Source organism: Cherax quadricarinatus, chromosome 13, assembly GCF_038502225.1.
Source record: "Cherax quadricarinatus isolate ZL_2023a chromosome 13, ASM3850222v1, whole genome shotgun sequence".
Taxonomy (NCBI): domain Eukaryota; kingdom Metazoa; phylum Arthropoda; class Malacostraca; order Decapoda; family Parastacidae; genus Cherax; species Cherax quadricarinatus.
The window spans coordinates 9,122,778-9,147,837 of NC_091304.1; the positions used below are offsets into that span (position 1 = coordinate 9,122,778).

The 25,060-nt window shown below is 39.7% G+C and overlaps 2 protein-coding genes across 4 annotated transcripts in view; one reads left to right on the forward strand and one right to left on the reverse strand.

Annotated features, from left to right (window-relative positions):
• The window catches only part of LOC128688494 (protein P200), a 224,990-nt gene extending 213,575 nt beyond the window's left edge, over nt 1-11,415 (forward strand). Inside the window, exon 12 of the mRNA XM_070084463.1 lies at nt 7,549-11,415. Within this exon, the coding sequence (XP_069940564.1) occupies nt 7,549-7,830 (282 nt within the window). The 3' untranslated portion in view covers nt 7,831-11,415. The remainder of the gene's footprint in view (nt 1-7,548) is intronic.
• The window catches only part of LOC128705743 (uncharacterized), a 37,836-nt gene continuing 20,427 nt past the window's right edge, over nt 7,652-25,060 (reverse strand). For 2 of the 3 annotated variants that reach the window (XM_070084460.1, XM_070084459.1), the window contains exon 5: nt 22,199-22,696. In XM_070084460.1, coding sequence (XP_069940561.1) covers nt 22,577-22,696 — 120 coding nt within the window. In that variant the 3' untranslated portion in view covers nt 22,199-22,576. Of the gene's footprint in view, nt 7,792-22,198; nt 22,697-25,060 lie in introns of those variants that run through there. The other variant, XM_070084461.1, reaches the window with a different exon arrangement.

Sequence of the window (25,060 nt, forward strand, 5' to 3'; positions counted from 1 at the left end):
ACCTAATACCAATCGCCCCTCTACTCAGAAGTCCAAAAAATCCACATTGCTCAAATCTTCTTTGCCCCTTCCTTCCCTTCTTCCACCTCCACACTTTACCTTTCCAGTCTCTGTACCTAGTTCTTCCCCTCTCTCTGGCTCTATTACAAGTGTGGAGATTCACCCTCCTCCTCGTACTATGCCTTCCACCCCCGTCCCCTCCCAAGTTTCTCCCTCTTCTGCCACCTCCCAGGTTTCTGCCTCTTCTGTGTCCCCCCACACTTCATCTCCAGTCCCTTACACTTTTCCCTCCCCCTCTACTTTGGTACAGTCCATTACTGTCCCAATCTTTACTCACCCTCCTCCTCCTATCTCCAATATGGTCTCCCATACATCTTTGAATTCAGAAACACTTGAAGCCATTTCAGAATATATTGCAGAGACTAAACCTTCAATGGACACTGACTCACTTCCTGTTCCTTCTCTTCCCTCTCCTCCATCTTCACAACCCCATTCTTCGCAACGCTCTGTTCCTTCGCTACTTGAACATCTTCCAATGCCACCACACGTTGACTTTTCTAACCCCTCTAGTCCGTAGGTGCCTTTACCTACAGATTCCTGATATTTTCTTCATCGCCAATCATGGCCTATTTACAGTGGAATATCCGCGGCCTCGGGTAATCGGGGTGAGCTTCAGATGTTGCTTTCCAGGTTTTCCCCTGTTGGTGCTTGCTTACAAGAACCAAAATTACACTCGGCTGTTTTCCAACCTATCTCAGGCTATAATTTATTGTATTCTTCGGATCCTTTCTCAGATGGGACCTTTAATGAAAGTGCCCTTCTTCTACGCAATGATATTCCGTACTGTCAACTATTTGTCCATACCTCGCTGCATTACACTGCAGCCCGTATCCACTTGAATAAGTGGTTTACAATATGTTCTTTATATCTCTCTCCTTCTCGAGCATTTTCTATCCCAGACTTTGCCTTTCTTGTTTCATCCTTACCACCACCACTTCTGTTACTTGGTGATTTTAATGCCCACCATTTCCTCTGGGGGGGGTCTCATTGTGACTCAAGTGGCATTCAGTTGGAGGCTTTTCTCGCCTCTCACCCCCTCCATGTTTTAAATACGGGTATTCCCACCCATTTTGATCCTCGTACTCATACTCTCTCTTGCATCGATCTGTCAGTCTGCTCTTCCTCCACTGCACTAGACTTCACCTGGTCTGTTCTACCAGACTTACATGACAGCGATCATTTTCCGATCATTCTTACTTCTCCTTCCTATTCACCACCTTTCCGTAGCCCTCGCTGGCAATTTGATCGGGCAAATTGGGATCTTTACTCACACCTCACTGCTTTTAGTGAGGTTCCTTCTTCATCCTCCATTGATGAGCTCCTACACATCTTCTCGACGTCAGTTTATACCGCAGCTTCTCATTCTATACCCCAAACCTCAGGCAGGCATTCTCAGAAGTGAGTGCCTTGGTGGTCTCCCGCTTGTGCTCGTGCAGTACGTTTGAAACGTGCTGCATGGGGCAGGTACCGGTACAATAGAACCGCTGAGAGACTTCTTGATTTTAAGCAGAAGCGTGCGATCGCTCGCCGTGTCATCCGTGAAGCTAAACGCACTTGTTGGCGAGACTATGTTTCCACCATCACCTCTGCTTCTTCTATGAGTGCAGTCTGGAAAAAAGTGAGGAAATTGAGTGGTAAATACTCTCCTGACCCAGCTCCTGTTCTACGGGTCGCTGGTGTTGATGTAGCAAACCCTCTCGACGTTGCCATTGAACTTGGCACACATCTGGTCCGTATTTCCCGAGGGCTCCATCTATGCCCCTCGTTTCTTTCCTCAAAGTCTGCCAGAGAGTTAGTGCCCTTGGACTTTTCTTCTCTCAGAGAAGAACAGTATAATGTGCCTTTTACACTTCAAGAACTGGAGGCAACGCTCTCAGCTTGCCGATCATCGGCAGCTGGGCCTGACGACATTCATATTCGTATGTTACAACATTTACATCGGTCAGCCCTTGTAGTCCTCTTACACCTCTTCAATCTTATTTGGGCACAAGGAGTTCTTCCCCAGCTGTGGAAATCTGTCATTGTTCTCCCTTTCCGCAAACCGGGTAGTACAGGACATGATGCCTCCCACTATCGCCCCATCGCTCTTACTAGTGCAGTTTGCAAAGTGATGGAACGTCTCGTAAATCGACGTTTAATGTGGTATTTAGAGACACACAACAGTCTCTCCGCTAGTCAATATGGCTTTCGTAAGGGTCGTTCTACCATAGACCCCTTACTGCGCTTGGATACGTATGTTCGTAATGCCTTTGCGAATAATCACTCAGTTATTGCCATATTTTTTGACCTTGAGAAGGCATATGACACAACTTGGAGGTATAATATTTTGGCCCAGGCCCATTCCTTAGGCCTCCGAGGCAATCTACCATCCTTCCTTAAGAACTTTTTAACTGACAGACATTTCCGTGTTCGAGTCAATAATGTTCTTTCCCCGGACTTCGTCCAAGCTGAAGGTGTCCCTCAGGGATGTGTTCTAAGCACAACACTTTTTCTCCTTGCTATAAATGATTTGGCCTCTGTTCTTCCACCCAATATTTGGTCATCACTCTATGTTGATGACTTCGCTATTGCTTGTGCAGGCGCTGACTGTCATCTTATTGCAGTTTCTCTTCAGCATGCGGTCGACCGTGTTTCCACTTGGGCCACCACGCATGGGTTTAAATTTTCAAGTACCAAAACTCACCAAATTACTTTCACTAGACGCTCTGTTATCTCCGATCATCCTTTGTATCTCTATGGCTCCCGTATCCCCGAACGTGATACAGTCAGGTTTCTAGGCCTTCTCTTTGACCGTCGGTTATCCTGGAAACCTCACATAACCTCTCTGAAGGCAACTTGTCACAGCCGGCTAAACCTTCTTAAAACCCTTGCTCATCTTTCCTGGGGAGCTGATCGTCGAACTCTGCTTCGCCTACATTCAGCCCTCGTTTTATCGAAACTCGATTATGGTGACCAGATTTATTCCGCGGCCTCTCCTGCTACTCTCTCTAGCCTTAACTCTATCCATCACCAAGGATTACGTTTGTGCCTTGGTGCTTTTCGCTCTTCCCCTGTTGAGAGCCTCTATGCAGAAGCGAATGTTCCATCCTTGTCTGATCGCCGTGATGCCCATTGCCTTCGCTACTATGTACGCTCTCGCGATCTATACAATCCTTCCATTTATAGAATGGTCACCGATATTAGTAGACATTCTTTATTCGTTCGCCGCCCCTGTTTGCTCCATCCCTTTTCTCTTCGCCTACATTCACTCTTGTCTTCCCTTCAGTTACCACCTTTATATGTTCATGTAGCATCTCACTTTTCCCTACCCCCCTGGGAAGTTCCAGCTGTTCAGGTCTGCTCTTTCTCACTCCCTTGCTCGAAAGCTCAACTGCCTACGGTGGCTTCCCGCTCTCTTTTTCTTGATCACTTTCACTCCCATTCTCATGCCACCGCTGTGTACACAGATGGCTCTAAGTCTTCAGACGGCGTCGGATTCGCAGCAGTGTTTCCGGACAGCGTCGTGCGGGGACATTTACTATCTTCAGCTAGCATTTTTACTGCTGAACTGTATGCCATTCTTGCAGCACTTATTTGTATCGCATCTATGCCTGTGTCATCATTTGTAGTAGTCTCAGACTCCCTTAGTGCTCTACAGGCTATACGAAAATTTGATACATCTCATCCCCTAGTTCTCCGTATCCAACTTTGGCTACGCCGTATCTCTACCAAATATAAAGATATTGTTTTTTGTTGGGTCCCTGGTCATGTCGACGTACAGGGCAATGAACAGGCAGACACTGCTGCGCGGTCAGCAGTACATGACCTACCAATTTCCTATCGAGGTGTTCCATTTCTGGACTATTTTGCTGCAATAGCTACCCACCTTCGCACCCGTTGGCAACAACGTTGGTCAACTCTGCTCGGTAACAAACTTCATTCTATTAAACCGAGCATAGGTTACTGGCCGTCTTCTTGTCATCAGTGCCGAGGTTGGGAGACCACTCTCTCCCGCCTTCGCATTGGTCACACTCGTCTTACTCATGGGTATCTCATGGAGAGGCACCCTGTTCCTCTCTGTGAGCAGTGTCAAGTTCCAGTATCGATTAGCCACATTCTGTTAGACTGCCCTCTCTATCAACGAGCACGCAGAATTTACCTCCAACGTCGTCTTCGTTCTACTACTCTCTCTTTACCTTCCCTTCTTGCTGATGGACCCTCCTTTAATCCTGACTCTCTCATTGACTTCTTGACAACGACTGATTTACTCCACAAACTCTGATGATACTTTTCGCACTCCCCTCAGCCCTTTCTAGTTCAGTCTCTTGCTGCCCTTTACCCTTTCACCATCCACTGCCCCGCTGTTATCCGTAACCTATTACTCATCCATCTCCCTTTTGCCACCTGATGCCCTCGCTTCCTTCCTGCCCTGCAGCGCTGTATAGTCCTTGTGGCTTAGCGCTTCTTTTTGATTATAATAATAATAATAATATACTGTAGTTTAATAGCAAATAATGAACAAACAAAACACTCACCACACTGAGTGGTGGGAGGGCTGGCTGCCAGTTGCGGGGGTCAGAGGGAGGGTAGTAGGGACTCGCAGGTGGCGGGAAACTTAAATATGATTTGGCAGCTGGGAATTTGGTGGCTGGGAATTTGGCAGTTGGGAATTGGCGAATGTGTGAAGCCCGTGAAAGTTGAAAACGTGAATGTTGAGGGAGACCTGTATATACACACCCCTCTGGGTTTTCTTCTATTTTCTTGATATTTCTTCTTGTTTTTTATTTCTGCTCATCTCCATGGAAAGTGGAACAGAATTCTTCCTCTGTAACCCATGCATGTTGTAAGAAGCAACTAAAATGCCGGGAGCAAGGGGCTAGTAACCCCTTCTCCTGTATATATTACTAAATTTAATAGAAGCTTTCGTTTTTCTTTTTGGGCCACCCTGCCTCAGTGGGATACAGCCGGTTTGTTGAAAGATGATTAAGTGTGGTGCATGCAGTGACAAAAACTAATCTTTCCTAATGCAAATTCATTGCATATATGCATAACAAAAATAGAATTCCATACAGTCATACAAGAAACATATTTACATCATAGTTTTCAGGCTTTTTTTGTGTTCAGTATCACTTCCATACCAGTGGCCAGCATTAGTCAGCTATCAAACTGATTGCAAAGTTTGATATCTTCTCCTTGATGTCTTTGTCTTGGTGAAATCATTCACTGTGGGGTTCTATTTAACAGAAACTAGTACATATAGGAGCAAAGCTAATTTGAATTCAGCATTCCAAAATTAGTTAAAAGCCCATTTTACTAAATGTGATGAAGTTCATCACCAAAAACAGTGACTCCTTTTAATATGTGAAAATACTTAATTAATACTGTCATAGTCAAATTTTTCAGACAGTCAAAAGTTTAATGGAATTCCAAGAGTTTCAGAACCTCGTTTTCTTTATTTTTTGGTGCTGTTCAAGTCACAAACTAATCTAGTTCAGGTCTTAATCCGACAAATTCTTTCTAATATGTTTAGAAAACCTGCTTCTCTACTAGTCATGCTGGGTGCACCATCAGTTGTCACAGAAACAGTTTTTGAAGAAAAGTCAATCTGTTGATTAGACAGTTCATTTATTACTGCCTTACATATTGCAGTTTCTGGGTATGTTCAAGTAAAGTTAGAGTCAACCAAAATTGGGGAATAATGGCCAATCTAGCTGATGATGTATCATCAGTACTCTTATCTTTTGTGAGCTACTGTACCATGTTTCCATCCTTAACCCTTAAACTGTCCAAACGTAGATCTACATTCATGTGCATAGCGCTCCGACCTTGATTTTCCCCATTTGAAAGCATGTAATAAAAACATAGATCTACGTTCGGAGCCCCCCACACGTGGACGTAAATCTATGTTTGGACAGTTTAAGGGTTAATATTCTATCTTTTACTGTGTAATGTGCTAAATATTTTTTTCTGGAAAAAAAAAAGAAAAAGAAAAGGGGCATATTCTAGCCCTGATTCTTTAATATATTCTTCACCACTGAGCTTTCCATTTTTTGAAAAGAAACTTTGAAATCCCAAAACCAGCAGGAACTAAGTTGGAACTACCTGAAACAAATTTCATAAAAACATTCGACTATTTTTTCATTCCTTGTTTCCTGAAAAGTGTGTCCTAACTTAAGATGATGGTCAGAATCGAGACAAAAAAAAAGATGTTGGCATGGCAGTACAGACAGTACAAGTTTTTTTTTTGTGCCACCTTGGGTGCACAATTCATAGATTTGCCACCTTGCCCTAGACACTCCTTGATCATTCAAAGTTTGGAACTCCCATCTAAATATAAAATAGGATGTTTATAAAGACGACTATAGTTGCAAGCGTACAAATTTTCCCACTTAACACCTTCAAAAACTAATTAGAAATGATTAGTTAAAAGATAAAGAATCACACACAAAGTGGGAGTTGTCACAGCTGCTCTTTGCTGATGACACTGTGCTCTTGGGAGATTCTGAAGAGAAGTTGCAGAGATTGGTGGATGAATTTGGTAGGGTGTGCAAAAGAAGAAAATTAAAGGTGAATACAGGAAAGAGTAAGGTTATGAGGATAACAAAAAGATTAGGTGATGAAAGATTGAATATCAGATTGGAGGGAGAGAGTATGGAGGAGGTGAACGTATTCAGATATTTGGGAGTGGACGTGTCAGCAGATGGGTCTATGAAAGATGAGGTGAATCATAGAATTGATGAGGGAAAAAGAGTGAGTGGTGCACTTAGGAGTCTGTGGAGACAAAGAACTTTGTCCTTGGAGGCAAAGAGGGGAATGTATGAGAGTATAGTTTTACCAACGCTCTTATATGGGTGTGAAGCGTGGGTGATGAATGTTGCAGCGAGGAGAAGGCTGGAGGCAGTGGAGATGTCATGTCTGAGGGCAATGTGTGGTGTGAATATAATGCAGAGAATTCGTAGTTTGGAAGTTAGGAGGAGGTGCGGGATTACCAAAACTGTTGTCCAGAGGGCTGAGGAAGGGTTGTTGAGGTGGTTCGGACATGTAGAGAGAATGGAGCGAAACAGAATGACTTCAAGAGTGTATCAGTCTGTAGTGGAAGGAAGGCGGGGTAGGGGTCGGCCTAGGAAGGGTTGGAGGGAGGGGGTAAAGGAGGTTTTGTGTGCGAGGGGCTTGGACTTCCAGCAGGCATGCGTGAGCGTGTTTGATAGGAGTGAATGGAGACAAATGGTTTTTAATACTTGACGTGCTGTTGGAGTGTGAGCAAAGTAACATTTATGAAGGGATTCAGGGAAACCGGCAGGCCGGACTTGAGTCCTGGAGATGGGAAGTACAGTGCCTGCACTCTGAAGGAGGGGTGTTAATGTTGCAGTTTAAAAACTGTAGTGTAAAGCACCCTTCTGGCAAGACAGTGATGGAGTGAATGATGGTGAAAGTTTTTCTTTTTCGGGCCACCCTGCCTTGGTGGGAATCGGCCGGTGTGATAATAAAATAAAAAACTTTTGTTTACAGGTGAAATTCAGTGTTATGCATCCACATACACATGTTTATGCTCATACTGGTCCCACCAACTGCCGTCTACGTGCTCACTTGGGTTTGGTGGTGCCAGATGGTCTCCGTCTGCGAGTTGGGACTGAAGTGACCTCGTGGCAAGAAGGTAAAATCTTCATATTTGATGATAGCTGGGAACATGAAGTGTGGCATGAAGGAGATTCATATCGGCTAGTATTGATTGTAGATGTATGGCATCCAGAACTGACAGAAGAAGAGAGAAACACACTGGTACCTATATGAACAACTGTACACTTCTTAAGTGAATCTGAATTTCTCGGTAGAGATTTTTTAAGCTACTGTCGTAATGAGGTATGGATAGTGGTGATTTTATTCTTAAACTTGCCATCTTCAAGCAGAAGATGCTACCAAAATATTTTGAACAAAGCAAAACTAAATATTTGCATAGACCACAATTTAATGTATTAAATGTAGCCAAAAATCTTTTACATATGATCAAATTTATATGCAAAGAAATACTGTAGTTAATAGTTTTCATTTGGCATTAGGCCTGTCACTGTGATAATTTATTTGGTCTTGTCTTAATTGTTCAGTATCAAAGTACTAACCACTGTTACCATTGCAATTATTATTATAAGTGCTAAACTGACAAGGGTCAAACAGCATTACCATTGCAAACTGCAGTTCCCCACACTGTAAAGCACTGCTGTAATAGAGTTCTTGTCAGGTTTCTTCATTAATTTTGCTATTGTACATGTCATTTAGCAACTAATAATAAATGAATAATACTTTCTAAAAAATTCAAGCTTTGTATAGACAATTTTCTTTAGTAGACTGAAATCTCTTATTTAGGACTAGTCTTAGAATCTGTAAAATTTAATTACAAATGATCGTCTAAAGTTTAAATATGAATGTAAACAAGTTTTCAAAAAAGTCAGTTTTTTATATTCAACATTTGGTTTTCAATTGGTTCCCAAATGATTTAACTACATTCATGACCCTTATGGGTTTAACCTATAAGGGTCATGGATACCAAATGAATTTGCCTTCAGAAGAATGGTAGTACAACTTACTGTTAACACAATTTGAAATGGAGGCCAGACATTTTTGAATGTCCTAGACCATCATAAATTTAATAATGGTTCAGGACAGCAAATTGACTAGTTCCATTTCTTATTTTAGTGTTAGGTGTGAATTGTTCTATTCATGGTATAACTTATTCTTCACATATATAATAGGAGTATGAATTAAGGAGTTTTCAGAAAGAAAACCAGTATCTTTTTTTTTTCACATGCTGACAAGTTATGATACTCAAAACTTGGTGGCCACAATGTCACTGTCCCTACACTTGTCCACTTACTGTAGATATTGGGATACAATGCAGTCCTAAAACTGACAATGCAGGGAAACATTAAAAGTTATTGCAATTATTAAATGAAATTTTGATTAGTTGATATTAAATAATTGCATAATTTGAGAGGGTTTGTATGCTTCTTAATTACAAAACTGTATGTACAGGGTGTTTACAGTGTCCTTTTTGTATTTTGAAGAAAAAAATTATTATATAGATATGAAAATGAAGTTCTCTGGCAGACTGGGTGGGTATAATGGCCACCATGCTTCCTTGATATCACGCCTTCAGACTTCTCGTAAGGGTTTGTTAAGGCTTGTTTTCCAGATACCAGTAACTATGTAGGCCAATTTGTAGAATGAACTGGAGTAGAGATTACCTGTGTTACTGACTACTAGAAGTGCACATATTGAGGTTGCATAGATCAAACAACTGTGAAGCTGTATAATAGTACACTTCTCACTTGTGCAGTACTGCATTGTAGTATGTTACCATTTTATTAAAAAAAAAAAATATTGAAATCAGAAAAAGTACTTTGTGGATATATATATACACACATTAAGCACACTAACATTTTTAAACAAGTCTGTCAAGCAAGGCAAACCTTGCTAAACGTGCATTTGTGAATTTTTTCTTATATGTTAACATACATTTTCATGAATTAAAATGTAATTTTTAATATTCTACCAAAACTAACCAACCTAATTTTTGTACAGATCATTTTAGGTCATCCTAAATTTATTTCATGATCAGTGCAAATGAAGTAAACTACGATTTTGAGACAGGAGTTCCACCAAGCTGTTGTAACAATAAATTTACACTCCATTACTTTGCCAAAACTAGTGGACTGTAAGTTCAGAATTATAAACTGGACTTATTACTCAGAACATTAAATCTGCAAAAATAGGTCAAAAATATTAATAAATTTTTTAAAATGAATAAGAACTTTGTGAACACTATGTATTTCACTGGTGTTAAACAGTTATAGTTTAAATTTAGGATATGTAAGACTAAGCTAATTTACAATTTTAACAAGGTTAGTTTGTTCCTAAGTTAGTTTTGATGCAAAATTTAAAATATGAATATATTCAGTTGCAAAATATATCTTAATGAATAAAAGAAATTGTGAAAAGGTTTATTTTAAGGGAAGTTCAGCTTGTAAGCTGATTGTTCCTAAAACACACACACAGTGTTGCATTAACTTATTTAGGATGGGCTTGTAAATAAATTGGTATGCACAAAATAATAATTACAGAATTTTAATTGGTGCTCTTTAATAAATTCCTAAAAGAAAATAATTGGTGCTTGAGATCTAGAATACCGTATATTTCATTAGAATTATTGAAGTATCTACATATTTAAGCTACAGGAGCAATGTAGTATGTAGTTGCTTGAAAGTACATTTTTGGGGTTTCAATTTCACATGCTCTGCTAGTCAGGACCAGATGCTTATTGGTCAGACAACTTCCTAAGGTGCCTTACCACTGCTCAAATGTTCAGGGGTCAGTGGCCAAAAGTGTTTGCTTGTTTAACACCAAGTTTAATGTTACAGCTTTGAAAAGAAAGATTTCCATATGTTTAACCTGAAATTAAATGTCTTTACTAGTGCTCACATGCAAGATGATAATTCATACATGAAATAATGTGCTTATTACCATAAATTTAAAAGTTTATATTTGTTTCTGTGCATGCAATTGTGCATGATTATTTATCTGTTCCCTTTTTTTTGCCAGTGCATGTATATATGCCTTTGTGTCTGTATATATGTGTTTACACATACTGTACAGTATGTATCTTTGTGAGCACCCAACTGTCCAGTTTTTTGTTATAAGCATTTTCAATTTTTATGGCCATTGTACTACACAGAAATATACATAAAGGTAAGGCCTGATCAAAACTTATAGAAAAATGTTAATGGTGCCCTATATTTTTATTGAAAATAATTACAATCTGCACTGTTAATTGTATGGTCCACACAGGATTAGTGCTAGTTTTCAAATATAATAATTTGTACCATTAAACAGGCCTTTTGTGTCTTAATATTTATCATTTCATCTGCTAACCACTCAAATATGGTAATGTATATTATTTAAAAGAATATATTGCATAAAATTTAAGAGGGAGGTTTTTAAGAGGTATGCATGGCTAGTGAGTTTACCATGAAATATAATTTACAGGGTAGCATTTCATTATGTATTTCAGCACTGGGATATCTACTGTATTAGTGTAAATTCACTCAAAAAACAAGTGTTGACTAACGAAACTTGTCTAGAAGATAGTACGAGGTACTATTTCATATTTATATACTACTTTAATATCAAAACTATTCATTCAAGGGATAAATAGGTCTTCTATTATTCTCCATATTTTGAAAGTTTACAAGGATGGTTTTCTTCAGTTAAGGATTTTTTTTTTTTTTAATAAAGGTATATTGTTAATTTGAATTATTAACCATATAAAAATAATTGCTGATGAAATAATGCTGTGATAGTGTGGAATATAGCATGAAAACTTAAGTGTCAGTCTTAATGCTCCTTTCCTTAAATTCCTTAACAACAACTTTGGCTATGTTAGAGCATAGGTCTAATTCCTTAAATCAAGAGACCTCCACCAGCATCAAGGAACCTCCCTTGAAGAGAATCATGGTTAACTTTTTTTTTTTATTATTAAGACATTGGCTGTTCCCCACTAAGGCAGGGTAGCCTGAAAAAAGAAAAACTTTCATCATTCACTCCATCACTGTCTTGTCAGAGGCGTGCTTATACTACAGTTATAAAACTGCAACATTAACACCCCTCCTTCAGAGTGCAGGCACTGTACTTCCCATCTCCAGGACTTGAGTCCAGCCTGCCAGTTTCCTTGAATCCCTTCATAAATGTTACCTTGCTCACACTCCAACAGCATGTCATTTCATAAAAAACATTTGTCTCCATTCGCTCTTCTAACACGCTCACGCATGCTTGCTGAAAGTTCAAACCCCTCGCACACAAAACCTCCTTTACCCCCTCCCTCCAACCGTTTCTTCCATATATTTATTAAATAAAAATACTAACCACTCCAAAACTATATCCCCATCTGCTTTTAACATTTCTGTCTATCTAATCAATCCCAGCTGCTTTACCCCCCTTTGCAGCACTGTATGACCCTTGTAGGTTTAGCACTTCTTTTTTATTATAATAATTAACCCCCTTTCATTCTACCCACTGCCTCATGCACTTCTCCCATACTCACAACTGGTTCTTCCTCACCCCTACAAGATGTTATTCCTCCTTGTCCTATACACGAAATCACACCTTCCCTGTCTGCATCAACATTTAACAGTTCCTGAAAACATTCCCTCCATCTTCCCAATACCTCTAACTCTCCATTTAATAACTCCTATTTTTAACTATCAAATCCATTCATTCCCTAGGCTTTCTCAACTTATTAATCTCACTCCAAAACTTTTTATTTTTAAAAAAATTTGTTGATAACATCTCACCCACTCTCATTTGCTCTCTTTTTACATTGCTTCACCACTCTCTTAACCTCTGTTTCTCTCCATATATGCCTCCCTCCTTACATCACTTCCATTATCATAATCAAAACTAAGTGCTAAACCCACAAGGATTAACATATTTATAGATGGAGCTGTTAAAAAAGTAAATGCTAGGGTTCTGTGGAGAGATGTGGGATTAAAAGATGAATCTATATGAAGTGGACACTGTCACAATTCCTCATTGTCAATGATAGTTCTTTTGGAAGAATGAAGTTCCAAAGGTTGGGACAAATTTGGAAGAGTATGCTAAAACCAGGAGGAAATTAAATATAATCAAATTAAGCACTAAACCAAAAAAGTCATATAGTATTGTGGGTGGAATGTACTAAAGAAGGAATATGCAGAGGTTAGAGACGTGTGGGGTAGGAGTGTGCAAGACACAAGTTTAGCGGAACTAGTGGCGAGTGCTAAAGTTGGTGCATTATTATTCTTTCTTTCAACATACCAGCCATATCCCACCGAGATGGGGTGGCCCAAAAGAAAAAACTAAAGTTTCTCCTTTTAAAGCTGTATAGTCCTTGTGGCTTAGCACTTCTTTTTGATTATAATAATTCTCCTTTTAAATTTAGTAATATATACAGAAGGGGTTACTAGCCCCTTGCTCCCGGCATTTTAGTCGCCTCTTACGACACGCATGGCTTACAGAGGAAGAATTCTGTTCCTCTTCCCCATGGAGATAAGAGGAAATAAACAAGAACAATAATTTGAAAGAAAATAGAAGAAAACCCAGAGGGGTGTGTATATATATGCTTGTACACATATGTGTAGTGTGACCTAAGTGTAAGTAGAAGTGGCAAGATGTACCTGTAATTTTGCATATTTATGAGACAGACAAAAGACACCAGCAATCCTACCATCATGTAAAACAATTACAGGCTTTCGTTTTACACTCACTTGGCATTATTATTATTGTTATTATTATTACAACCAAAGAAAAGAACTAAACTCACAAGGGTCATGCAGCATATGAAGCTGGTGCAACAAGTTTGTTTCTGTTAAGAAGTCAGAGGAAGTTTGCATCAGAGGTGGATTATTATTATTACAGAGGAGCACTAAACCTGTAGGGATTATACATCACCTGTAGGGAAACGGGGGCACAAGGCATTCAGGGAATTTATGCACAGATCCAATTCCCTAGATCAAGAGCCCCTCACCAGTATCAAGGAACCTCCCTTCAGGGGATCAGAAGTGGAACTTTCAGAGGATGTCAGGTTGGGTAAGCATGTTAGGGCAGTGGAGATGTCAAAAGTGAAGTGACAACATGTCCAATACCTAAGTGGGTGGAATGTAGTCTCCTAAACATGACGGCAATGGTATGAGGGCCAAAAACCAGACGTAGATTGACAGAAGGCAATTTATTGTGGACCAACTCAGATCACTATTGTTGTCAACAGTTGGGAAATTATCAGGAGATGACAGCAAAAAGAGTCTGAGAATAAGAATACTGTACATCTATATGAAACTGGGAGGTCATGTACTGCTGACCACATAGTAGAGTCTGCCTGCTCATTGCCCTGATTATGACCAGGGACCCAACAGAAAATTAATCCCTTTTTTCTGCTAGAAATGCAGCGCAACCAAGGTTGTATACGAAGAACTAGGGGATGAGGTGAATCAAAGTTTTTAATGGCCTGCAAAACACTAAAGGAGTCTGAAACTACTACAAATGTTGAGGTAGGCATAGATGCAATATAGATAACTGCAATGAGAATTGCATACAATTCAGTTATAAAAATGGTAGCCGAGTCTAATAAATGACTTCGCTACGCTGTCCAGGAACACTGCTGCAAACCTGACACCGTCAGAGGATTTAGAACCATCAGTGTACACTGATGGCATGAGAATAAGACCGGAAGTAGTTAGAAAAAGGAGAACGAGAAGTAACTGTAGGTATTTGGCTTCTGCGGATGGCAGTGGGGAAGAACAGACATGAGCTGTCGGAACCTCCCAAGGGGGAAGTGAAAAGTTAGATGCTAGATGAAGATATAAAGGGGGCAACCGAAGAGAAGCCAAAAGCAAGTGGAGATGAAGAGAAAAGGGAGGGAGTAAACGGGTGGGTGAACAAATAACAGACCTCTACTGATGACCATTACTATCCTGTATGTACAAGGATCGTGAAGGTCATGAGAGAGGACAAAATAGTGGAGGCAATGAGCATCACGGTGATCGTTCAAGGATAGAACATTCGCCTCTGCATATAGGCTCTCGACAAGTGAGGAGTGAAAAGCACCTAGACATAAATGTAATCCTTGATGATGGATGGGATCAATTTAGAGAGTTGCAGGAGAGGCCACTGAGTATACCTGGTCACCATACTCTAGCTTTGATAAAAATTAGGGCTGAATGCAGTTGAAGGAGAGTTCGACAATCTGCCCCCATGAAAGATGAGCGAGGGTTCAGCTGGCTATGGCAAGTTGCTTTCAGGGAGGTCATGTGAGGTTTCCAGGACAATCAGCAATCAAACAGAAGGCCGAGAAGTTTCCAGGACAACCGGCAATCAAACAGAAGGCTGAGAACTCTGACCATATCACATTCAGGGATATGTGAGCCATACAAGTACAGTGCTTAACCCATTGAGGGTCCAGACCCCCAATCTCAAAATTCCCCACAGGGTCCAAGAATTTCCAAAAAATTTCTATATTTTTAGAGAAACTTTCTTTAGGTAATAAGACAAAAAGCACAAAATTGGATCAAAAACTGATGAAATTTTGCAATTACGCTCTCGCAAATTCTGCTGTGTTGGCGATATTTATGCATCAGCGATTTTGCCAAATCCGAGTCCAATTTTTGGCCAATTACATTGTTCCAATAGACCAAATTCTTAGATATTTTGCTAGCATGTGTTCCATTTTATCTAGTGAACATAAGAAATCGCCCTATCAATTATTTCAACTACCCAATAAAATGATTGGAAATTGGTAATATGGCCAATTTCACAGTTCAAAATATTTCAATTGCAAAATAGGGCCCAGAATAAACAATGCAGGTATTTCTGGAACTTAAATAACATTTCCTCTGGTTATTAGTTATGTTTCCATGCTTTATAGATGAATTCCATTTTGTTGTTTTTTCACATAAAAAAATTTTTATTCACACCAAAAAATGCAAGATTTACAGTGGAACCTCAAATTTCGAACTTAATCCATTCCAGGAGCTAGTTCTAAATTTGAAAAGTTTGAAAGGTGAAGCAATATTTCCCATAAGAAATAATGGAAATACAATTAATCCATTCCAGAAACTGTTAAATATTCACAAAAAATACATTTTATATAGTATTACAGTAGAGTTTCACATACACACAACAAATATAGTGTACAATTATTAATAAATTTAAATACATATAAAATAACATTTTTACTTACCTTTATTGAAGATTGGTGATGGCATCTGTAAGATAGGGAGGAGGAGAGAGGGAGTTGGGATTAGTGCCTGGAAGGGAAATCCCCCTCCATAAGGACTTTAGGTATCAAAGCCCTCTCTGGGTTTACTTCCCTTGTCTTAAACACTGGGATTTTCTGAATGATACACAAGTAAAGGCTTCACTTTAAAATCACCACTAGCATTAGCACAGAACAAAAGAGTTAGCCTGTCTTTCATAGGCTTGTGTCCTGGGAGTGCCTTTTCCTCCTGAGTAATGTAGGTCCTCTTTGGTATTTTCTTCCAAAACAGGCCTCTTTCGTCACAACTGAACACTTGTTGGGGTTGGAATTTTTCAGTGTACATAAACCTTAAACTTCTCAGCTGCCCATTTGTCTGAACTGGCTGCCTCACCATGCCTTACAACATTGTGTATGCCACTACACTTCTTAAATCTGTCAAACCAGCCTCTGGCCTTAAATTCACTATCAGCACTGGTTCCAGGAGTTTTCTGTACCAGATCGGCATGCAACTTCCTTGACTTTTCACAAATAATCGTCTCTGAAACATTATCACCTGCCATCTCTTTATCCTTGATCCACACCAGCAACAACTTCTCAACCTGATCGATTATCTGTGGTCTATTTTTTGGTTAGCATATTAACACCTTTTGCAACATCAGCTTCCTTGATTTGTTCTTTCTTTGCCAGGATAGAAGCAATGGTCGACTTGTTTTTCCAATACATCCTGGCAAGCTCACCAAGTCTCACACCACTCATACTTATGTATTATTTCCTTCTTCACATCTATGGTGTTTCTCACTTTCTTTACCATAGGGGTACCACTAGCAAGTTTCTTTGGGCCCATGGTAGCTTATTTTAGTCCCACAAACACTAAACACAATGAATTAATCGTAAAATGTTTGAATGAGACCGCAGGTTAGTGTTCACTTAAGCATCAACAAAGCCAGACTGGCTCAAGGTGCCTGCATGGGGACGTGGACAGTGGGGGCTGCCGGACAGGTCCGGCAGTTCGAAAATAGGGGAGAGTTCGATAATAGACAAAGTTGGTTCGAAAAAAGCAGTCGATTTTCGAAGAGTTCGATAAGTGATATGTTTGAAATTTGAGGTTCCACTGTATTGTAAAAATTGTATAAATAATATCAATGCATTCGTGAACGCACATCAGACCTACCAGCTGACGTGTATTGGACACATGATTGTGATCTGTTTACTCTTGAACATCAGCAAAAATCAAACATTTTTGCTACTCTGAGCTCAATTTTAAGCTATTTTCGGTAATATATATCTATCTCTGTAATATATCTTCCATTCTATCAAATGAGACCAAGAAACCAGGAATACAATCATAAAAACCATATGAAAATACACTGCAAAGTAGCAGTTTTATATCAAAAACACAGTCGCAGTTTTTTTTCCTCATCATACACTGTGTGCTGCAGGATTTTTTTATATTGTGCACACTTACCACATAGACCCATTCTCTCATATCTAGGCACAAATTTATCGCTCACAGCTTATATGAGTGAGCTGAGGACTGACATTGGCTTCAAAGCTGTGATACAGGGAGTGAACCTAGTTACAAAAAGAGAAGAGGCGGGGCCAGGAGCTGTGAATTGACCCCTGCAACCACAAATAGGTGAGTGCACACAAGTATACCAAGACACTCGGTGCATTATGTATCCTGGTGCTGTCATGATCTTCCAATAATTACTACATAAATATTTTCAGTGCTAGACTGGGTTAAGCTCCAGTTCATGGTCCTTGTAAGGGTGTTGATCTACAGCTCCTAGGCTTTTTGAAGGGTGTGAAAGTATAGTTGTTAGTTATTACATTTGGCTACATTAGAAACTTATACTGCTCTGTACAATTCCTTTCATGTGCTTTGAGGTAAAGGGTCTGGGTTTATGGAATATATGGATATCTTTCTTAAATTGCCTGGTGACTGAAACACATCTATTTGAATATTTTCACTAAAACATCATATAAATGAAATGAAATGTTGAAAAAAACTCCTAAGCGAAATGGGCCAACTTTAAAACAGCCTTTTAATATATGGATGAGGAACTAATCATAATAAATTTTAAGACCAAAATTGAAGTAGTGATAATATTGTGTCTGCTCCAAAAAAAATATGGAAGCTAAAAAAAAGTTCAAAGACAAACTACAAAATAACTTTCATAGCTAAAAAAAAAAAAAAAATTTACAAGGCTGAAGAAACTGAAAATGCACAGTTAACAAGTAAAATTTGATTAGGAAGATTTGTTAACCTATAAACAGCTAGAACAAGCTTCTACAGCTATAAACTAAAGAAGAAAGTGTTGTGAAGGTACTCTCAACTTCTCCACAAGAGTGGTAGAACAATAAAATGCTTTTGCAGGTGAAGGTAGTTAAATAACCGGTAGAATTTTTAAAAACCTTTAATAAATTATATACTTAAGATTGGACACCATGAGCTTAGACTGTTCCTATAGCTTCAAGCAGATAATTATCCAACTCACAAGATGGTGATATAGAACAGTACATAACCAACCAACTGATTCAGCTGGTCAACACCAAACCTCCAGTTTTACCCATGACCACTCACAAAAGAAGCTGGTTGCCCACCAATAATAATAATAATAATAACAATCTATTTCTACAAGTACATGATACAACTTATACAGGCCAATGGATAATAGCTCAACTAACAGATGAATAGGAGTATAGAGGTTTCCAAAGTACAGCAACATTGAACGTTGTGCTGTGTTATTCTCTGGCCACATTCACTTTAGCATGGGAAACCCCAGATGTGCCCCAAAGCATCAATGAGGTCAGTAATGGCTATACTGTTTAAGTCTCGCCTTCAGGAGGAATAAGAAAGGATTTTTCACAGAAAAAGTTGTACAAGATAGAAACAGTATAGCAATAAAATAAAAGGCAACCAGGGTAGATACACTCCCCAATTTCAATAAAAATATTCCTTTCATGAGCACACAAGGTTTTAGCATTTATTTTAGTGGATATAACACAATCACTAAGTTCAAAGTCAAAATTTTTTATTTTTATTATCACACTGGGCGATTCCCACCAAGGCAGGGTGGCCCGAAAAAGAAAAACTTTCACCATCATTCACTCCATCACTGTCTTGCCAGAAGGGTGCTTTACACTACAGTTTTTAAACTGCAACATTAACACCCCTCCTTCAGAGTGCAGGCACTGTACTTCCCATCTCCAGGACTCAAGTCCGGCCTGCCGGTTTCCCTGAATCCCTTCATAAATGTTACTTTGCTCACACTCCAACAGCACGTCAAGTATTAAAAACCATTTGTCTCCATTCACTCCTATCAAACACGCTCACGCATGCCTGCTGGAAGTCCAAGCCCCTCGCACACAAAACCTCCTTTACCCCCTCCCTCCAACCCTTCCTAGGCCGACCCCTACCCCGCCTTCCTTCCACTACAGACTGATACACTCTTGAAGTTATTCTGTTTCGCTCCATTCTCTCTACATGTCCGAACCACCTCAACAACCCTTCCTCAGCCCTCTGGACAACAGTTTTGGTAATCCCGCACCTCCTCCTAACTTCCAAACTACGAATTCTCTGCATTATATTCACACCACACATTGCCCTCAGACATGACATCTCCACTGCCTCCAGCCTTCTCCTCGCTGCAACATTCATCACCCATGCTTCACACCCATATAAGAGCGTTGGTAAAACTATACTCTCATACATTCCCCTCTTTGCCTCCAAGGACAAAGTTCTCTGTCTCCACAGACTCCTAAGTGCACCACTCACTCTTTTTCCCTCATCAATTCTATGATTCACCTCATCTTTCATAGACCCATCCGCTGACACGTCCACTCCCAAATATCTGAATACGTTCACCTCCTCCATACTCTCTCCCTCCAATCTGATATTCAATCTTTCATCACCTAATCTTTTTGTTATCCTCATAACCTTACTCTTTCCTGTATTCACCTTTAATTTTCTTCTTTTGCACACCCTACCAAATTCATCCACCAATCTCTGCAGCTTCTCTTCAGAATCTCCCAAGAGCACAGTGTCATCAGCAAAGAGCAGCTGTGACAACTCCCACCCTGTGTGTGATTCTTTATCTTTTAACTCCACGCCTCTTGCCAAGACCCTCGCATTTACTTCTCTTACAACCCCATCTATAAATATATTAAACAACCACGGTGACATCACACATCCTTGTCTAAGGCCTACTTTTACTCGGAAAAAATTTCCCTCTTTTCTACATACTCTAACTTGAGCCTCACTATCCTCGTAAAAACTCTTCACTGCTTTCAGTAACCTACCTCCTACACCATACACTTGCAACATCTGCCACATTGCCCCCCTATCCACCCTGTCATACGCCTTTTCCAAATCCATAAATGCCACAAAGACCTCTTTAGCCTTATCTAAATACTGTTCACTTATATGTTTCACTGTAAACACCTGGTCCACACACCCCCTACCTTTCCTAAAGCCTCCTTGTTCATCTGCTATCCTATTCTCCGTCTTACTCTTAATTCTTTCAATTATAACTCTACCATACACTTTACCAGGTACACTCAACAGACTTATCCCCCTATAATTTTTGCACTCTCTTTTATCCCCTTTGCCTTTATACAAAGGAACTATGCATGCTCTCTGCCAATCCCTAGGTACCCTACCCTCTTCCATACATTTATTAAATAATTGCACCAACCACTCCAAAACTATATCCCCACCTGCTTTTAACATTTCTATCTTTATCCCATCAATCCCGGCTGCCTTACCCCCTTTCATTTTACCTACTGCCTCACGAACTTCCCCCACACTCACAACTGGCTCTTCCTCACTCCTACAAGATGTTATTCCTCCTTGCCCTATACACGAAATCACAGCTTCCCTATCTTCATCAACATTTAACAATTCCTCAAAATATTCCCTCCATCTTCCCAATACCTCTAACTCTCCATTTAATAACTCTCCTCTCCTATTTTTAACTGACAAATCCATTTGTTCTCTAGGCTTCCTTAACTTGTTAATCTCACTCCAAAACTTTTTCTTATTTTCAACAAAATTTGTTGATAACAGCTCACCCACTCTCTCATGTGCTCTCTTTTTACAGTGCTTCACCACTCTCTTAACCTCTCTCTTTTTCTCCATATACTCTTCCCTCCTTGCATCACTTCTACTTTGTAAAAACTTCTCATATGCTAACTTTTTCTCCCTTACTACTCTCTTTACATCATCATTCCACCAATCGCTCCTCTTCCCTCCTGCACCCACTTTCCTGTAACCACAAACTTCTGCTGAACACTCTAACACTACATTTTTAAACCTACCCCACTCCTCTTCGACCCCATTGCCTATGCTCTCATTAGCCCATCTATCCTCCAATAGCTGTTTATATCTTACCCTAACTGCCTCCTCTTTTAGTTTATAAACCTTCACCTCTCTCTTCCCTGATGCTTCTATTCTCCTTGTATCCCATCTACCTTTTACTCTCAGTGTAGCTACAACTAGAAAGTGATCTGATATATCTGTGGCCCCTCGATAAACATGTACATCCTGAAGTCTACTCAACAGTCTTTTATCTACTAATACATAATCCAACAAACTACTGTCATTTCGCCCTACATCATATCGTGTATACTTATTTATCCTCTTTTTCTTAAAATATGTATTACCTATAACTAAACCCCTTTCTATACAAAGTTCAATCAAAGGGCTCCCATTATCATTTACACCTGGCACCCCAAACTTACCTACCACACCCTCTCTAAAAGTTTCTCCTACTTTAGCATTCAGGTCCCCTACCACAATTACTCTCTGACTTGGTTCAAAGGCTCCTATACATTCACTTAACATCTCCCAAAATCTCTCTCTCTCCTCTGCATTCCTCTCTTCTCCAGGTGCATACACGCTTATTATGACCCACTTCTCGCATCCAACCTTTACTTTAATCCACATAATTCTCGAATTTACACATTCATATTCTCTTTTCTCCTTCCATAACTGATCATTTAACATTACTGCTACCCCTTCCTTTGCTCTAACTCTCTCAGATACTCCAGATTTAATCCCATTTATTTCCCCCCACTGAAACTCTCCTACCCCCTTCAGCTTTGTTTCGCTTAGAGCCAGGACATCCAACTTCTTTTCATTCATAACATCAGCAATCATCTGTTTCTTGTCATCCGCACTACATCCACGCACATTTAAACAACCCAGTTTTATAAAGTTTTTCTTCTTCTCTTTTTTAGTAAATGTATACAGGAGAAGGGGTTACTAGCCCATTGCTCCCGGCATTTTAGTCGCCTCATACGACACGCATGGCTTACGGAGGAAAGATTCTTTTCCACTTCCCCATGGACAATAGAAGAAATAAAAAAGAACAAGAGCTATTTAGAATAAGGAGAAAAACCTAGATGTATGTATATATATATATGCATGTGCGTGTCTGTGAAGTGTGACCAAAGTGTAAGTAGGAGTAGCAAGATATCCCTGTTATCTAGTGTGTTTATGAGACAGAAAAAGAAAACCAGCAATCCTACCATCATGCAAAACAGTTACAGGTTTTTGTTTCACAGTCATCTGGCAGGACGGTAGTACTTCCCTGGGTGGTTGCTGTCTACCAACCTACTACCTACTATGTGGAGGAAATTTCACATTATTGTAAAGAAACTGTTACAGAGACATTAAAATTGCCACCACCACAAGGTATTCCTACAGATACAACATTTTTTTATTCAAATTACAAGTTCCTAATATCTTACCAGTAACTAAGTAAGAATTTCCTCAAGTATATGACTGCGCTGGCGATTAAGGCCACAGCTCTCTAGAGCCTGCAAAAGACCTGTGACTGGGTCACCTTCCACCTGCCTTCTATATTCTTCTAAAATCTGCAACAGTACAAAGACAACCAGGTATTATTAAACACAAAATAATTTTGTGATCAAGTGTTTGTGGAAACCTTACATTCAGTAAATTAAGACCTAGTAAATGAGCAAAATAAATGTAACCAAGACAGGCTGAGTTACAGAAGAGAAACAATACTTTAAATAAATGAAACTAAATATAATTTTTTTTTAATACACTGTCTCACTGAGGAGGGGTGACAGAAAAAGAGTAAGTAATACATTCATCATCATTCATTTAATTGCTGTCTTGCCAGAAGCATGCTGACATTACAGTCCAGATGGCCCACTGAACTGCAACATCCTCACTGCTCATTTACATGAAGGCACTGTTATTCCCACCTCTACAACACAAGTCCAGCTAACAGGTTCCTCTGAATCTCTTCACAAATGTTACCTTGCTCACACTCCAACAGCTGGTACCAACCCTTCCTGGGATGACCCCTACCCCTTTAATTTTCTACCCCAGATAGATACACCTTCCTAGTCATCCTATTTTGCTCCATCTTCTTTAAGTATCCAGACCACCTCAACAACCCCTCCTCAGCACTCTTGAGTTATATTTTTGGTAGCCCTCATACCTTCTAAACTTCTCACTCAGAATTCTCTGCACGATACTCACAACTCGCATCATCTTCGAACACAACATTTCCACTGCCTCCCACCTGTGGAAAATCAAATGTTTTCCAAGTTTAACATACTTGTGGGAGTGATAAGCCATTAATGGCTTGTCACTCCCTCAAGTATGTTAAACTCAGAAAACATTTGATTTTCCACACAGCCTGCACCTAGATTCAGAATGTTTAAAACTCATGCATCACACCCATACAACAGTGTTAATACCACTATACTCAGGGATATTACCCTCTTTTATTCTTTTATTAACACACTGGCCGCTTCCCACCAAGGCAGGGTGACTCAAAAAAGAAGAAACACTTTCATCACCATTCACTCCATCACTGTCTTGCCAAAGGCATGCCTACACTTGTTAAAAAACTGCAACATATCAACATCCCGCCAGAGTGCAGGCACTGTACTTCCTACCTCCAGGATTTAAGTCCAACTAACTGGTTTCTCTGCATCCCTTCATAAATGTTACTTTGCTCACACTCCAACAGCAAGTCATAAAAACCATTCATCTCCATTCGCTCCTATATAACACACTTATGCATGTTTAAACTTTTTCTTTCTACTTCCGGCATCACTCTCATATCCTGCTCATGATCCTGCTCTCCGTCTTACTCTTAATTCTTTCAGTAATAACTCTACCATACATTTTACCAGGTATACTCAACAAGCTTACTCCTGCATAATTTTTACACTATTTTGTCCCCTTTGCCTTTATACAAAGGAACTATGCATGCTCTCTGTCAATCCCTAGGTACCTTCCTCTCTTCCATACATTTCTTAAATAAAAACATTAACCATTCCAAACTATATCCCCACCTGCTTTTGATATTTCTGTCTTTATCCCATCAATCCCAACTGCTTTACCCCCCCCCTTTCATTCTACCCACTGCCTCACGCACCACCCACCACACTCGCAACTGGTTCTTCCTCACTCCTACAAGATGTTAATCCTCCATGCACGATGCATGAAATCACAGCTTCTCTATCTTCAACATTTAACAGTTCCTCAAAATATTCCCTCCATCTTCCCAATACTTCCAACTCCCCATCTAATAACTCTCCTGTCCTAATTTTAACTGTCAAATCCATTTGTTCCCTAGGTTTTCTTAAATTATTAATCTCACTGCAAAACTTTTTCTTATTCTCAGCAAAATTTGTTGATAGTATCTCACCCACTCTCTCATTTGCTCTCCTTTTACATTCCTTCTCCACTCTCTTAACCTCACTTTCTCTCCATATACTCCTCCCTCCTTGTACCACTTCTACTTTGTAAAAACTTCTCATATGCTACTTTTTTTTCTCTTACTACTCTCTTTACCTCATTATTCCACCAATCGCTCTTCCTCCCTCCTACACCCAGTTTCCTGTAACCACGCACTTCTGTGAAATTGGCCAAATTGCAAATTTCTGACCACGTTATTGGGTAGTTGAAATTGGTAAATGGGCAGTTTCTTGTACTAAATCAATAGAAAAAATGGAGTTCTAAAGAAATAGCTATGAGTTTGGATGACTGGAACAATGAAATTAGCCGAAAATAGGGCTCAATGTGGGCGAAATCGCCGATTCGTAAATATCACCGAGGTTGCTAACTTCACGAGAGCGTAATCCCGTCAGTTTTCCATCAAATTTCGTTCTTTTGGTGTCAGTACAATCAGGAAAAGATTCTCTATCATTTCATAAAATAATTTTTTGGGGGGGGGATTTTGCAACACCAGGAGA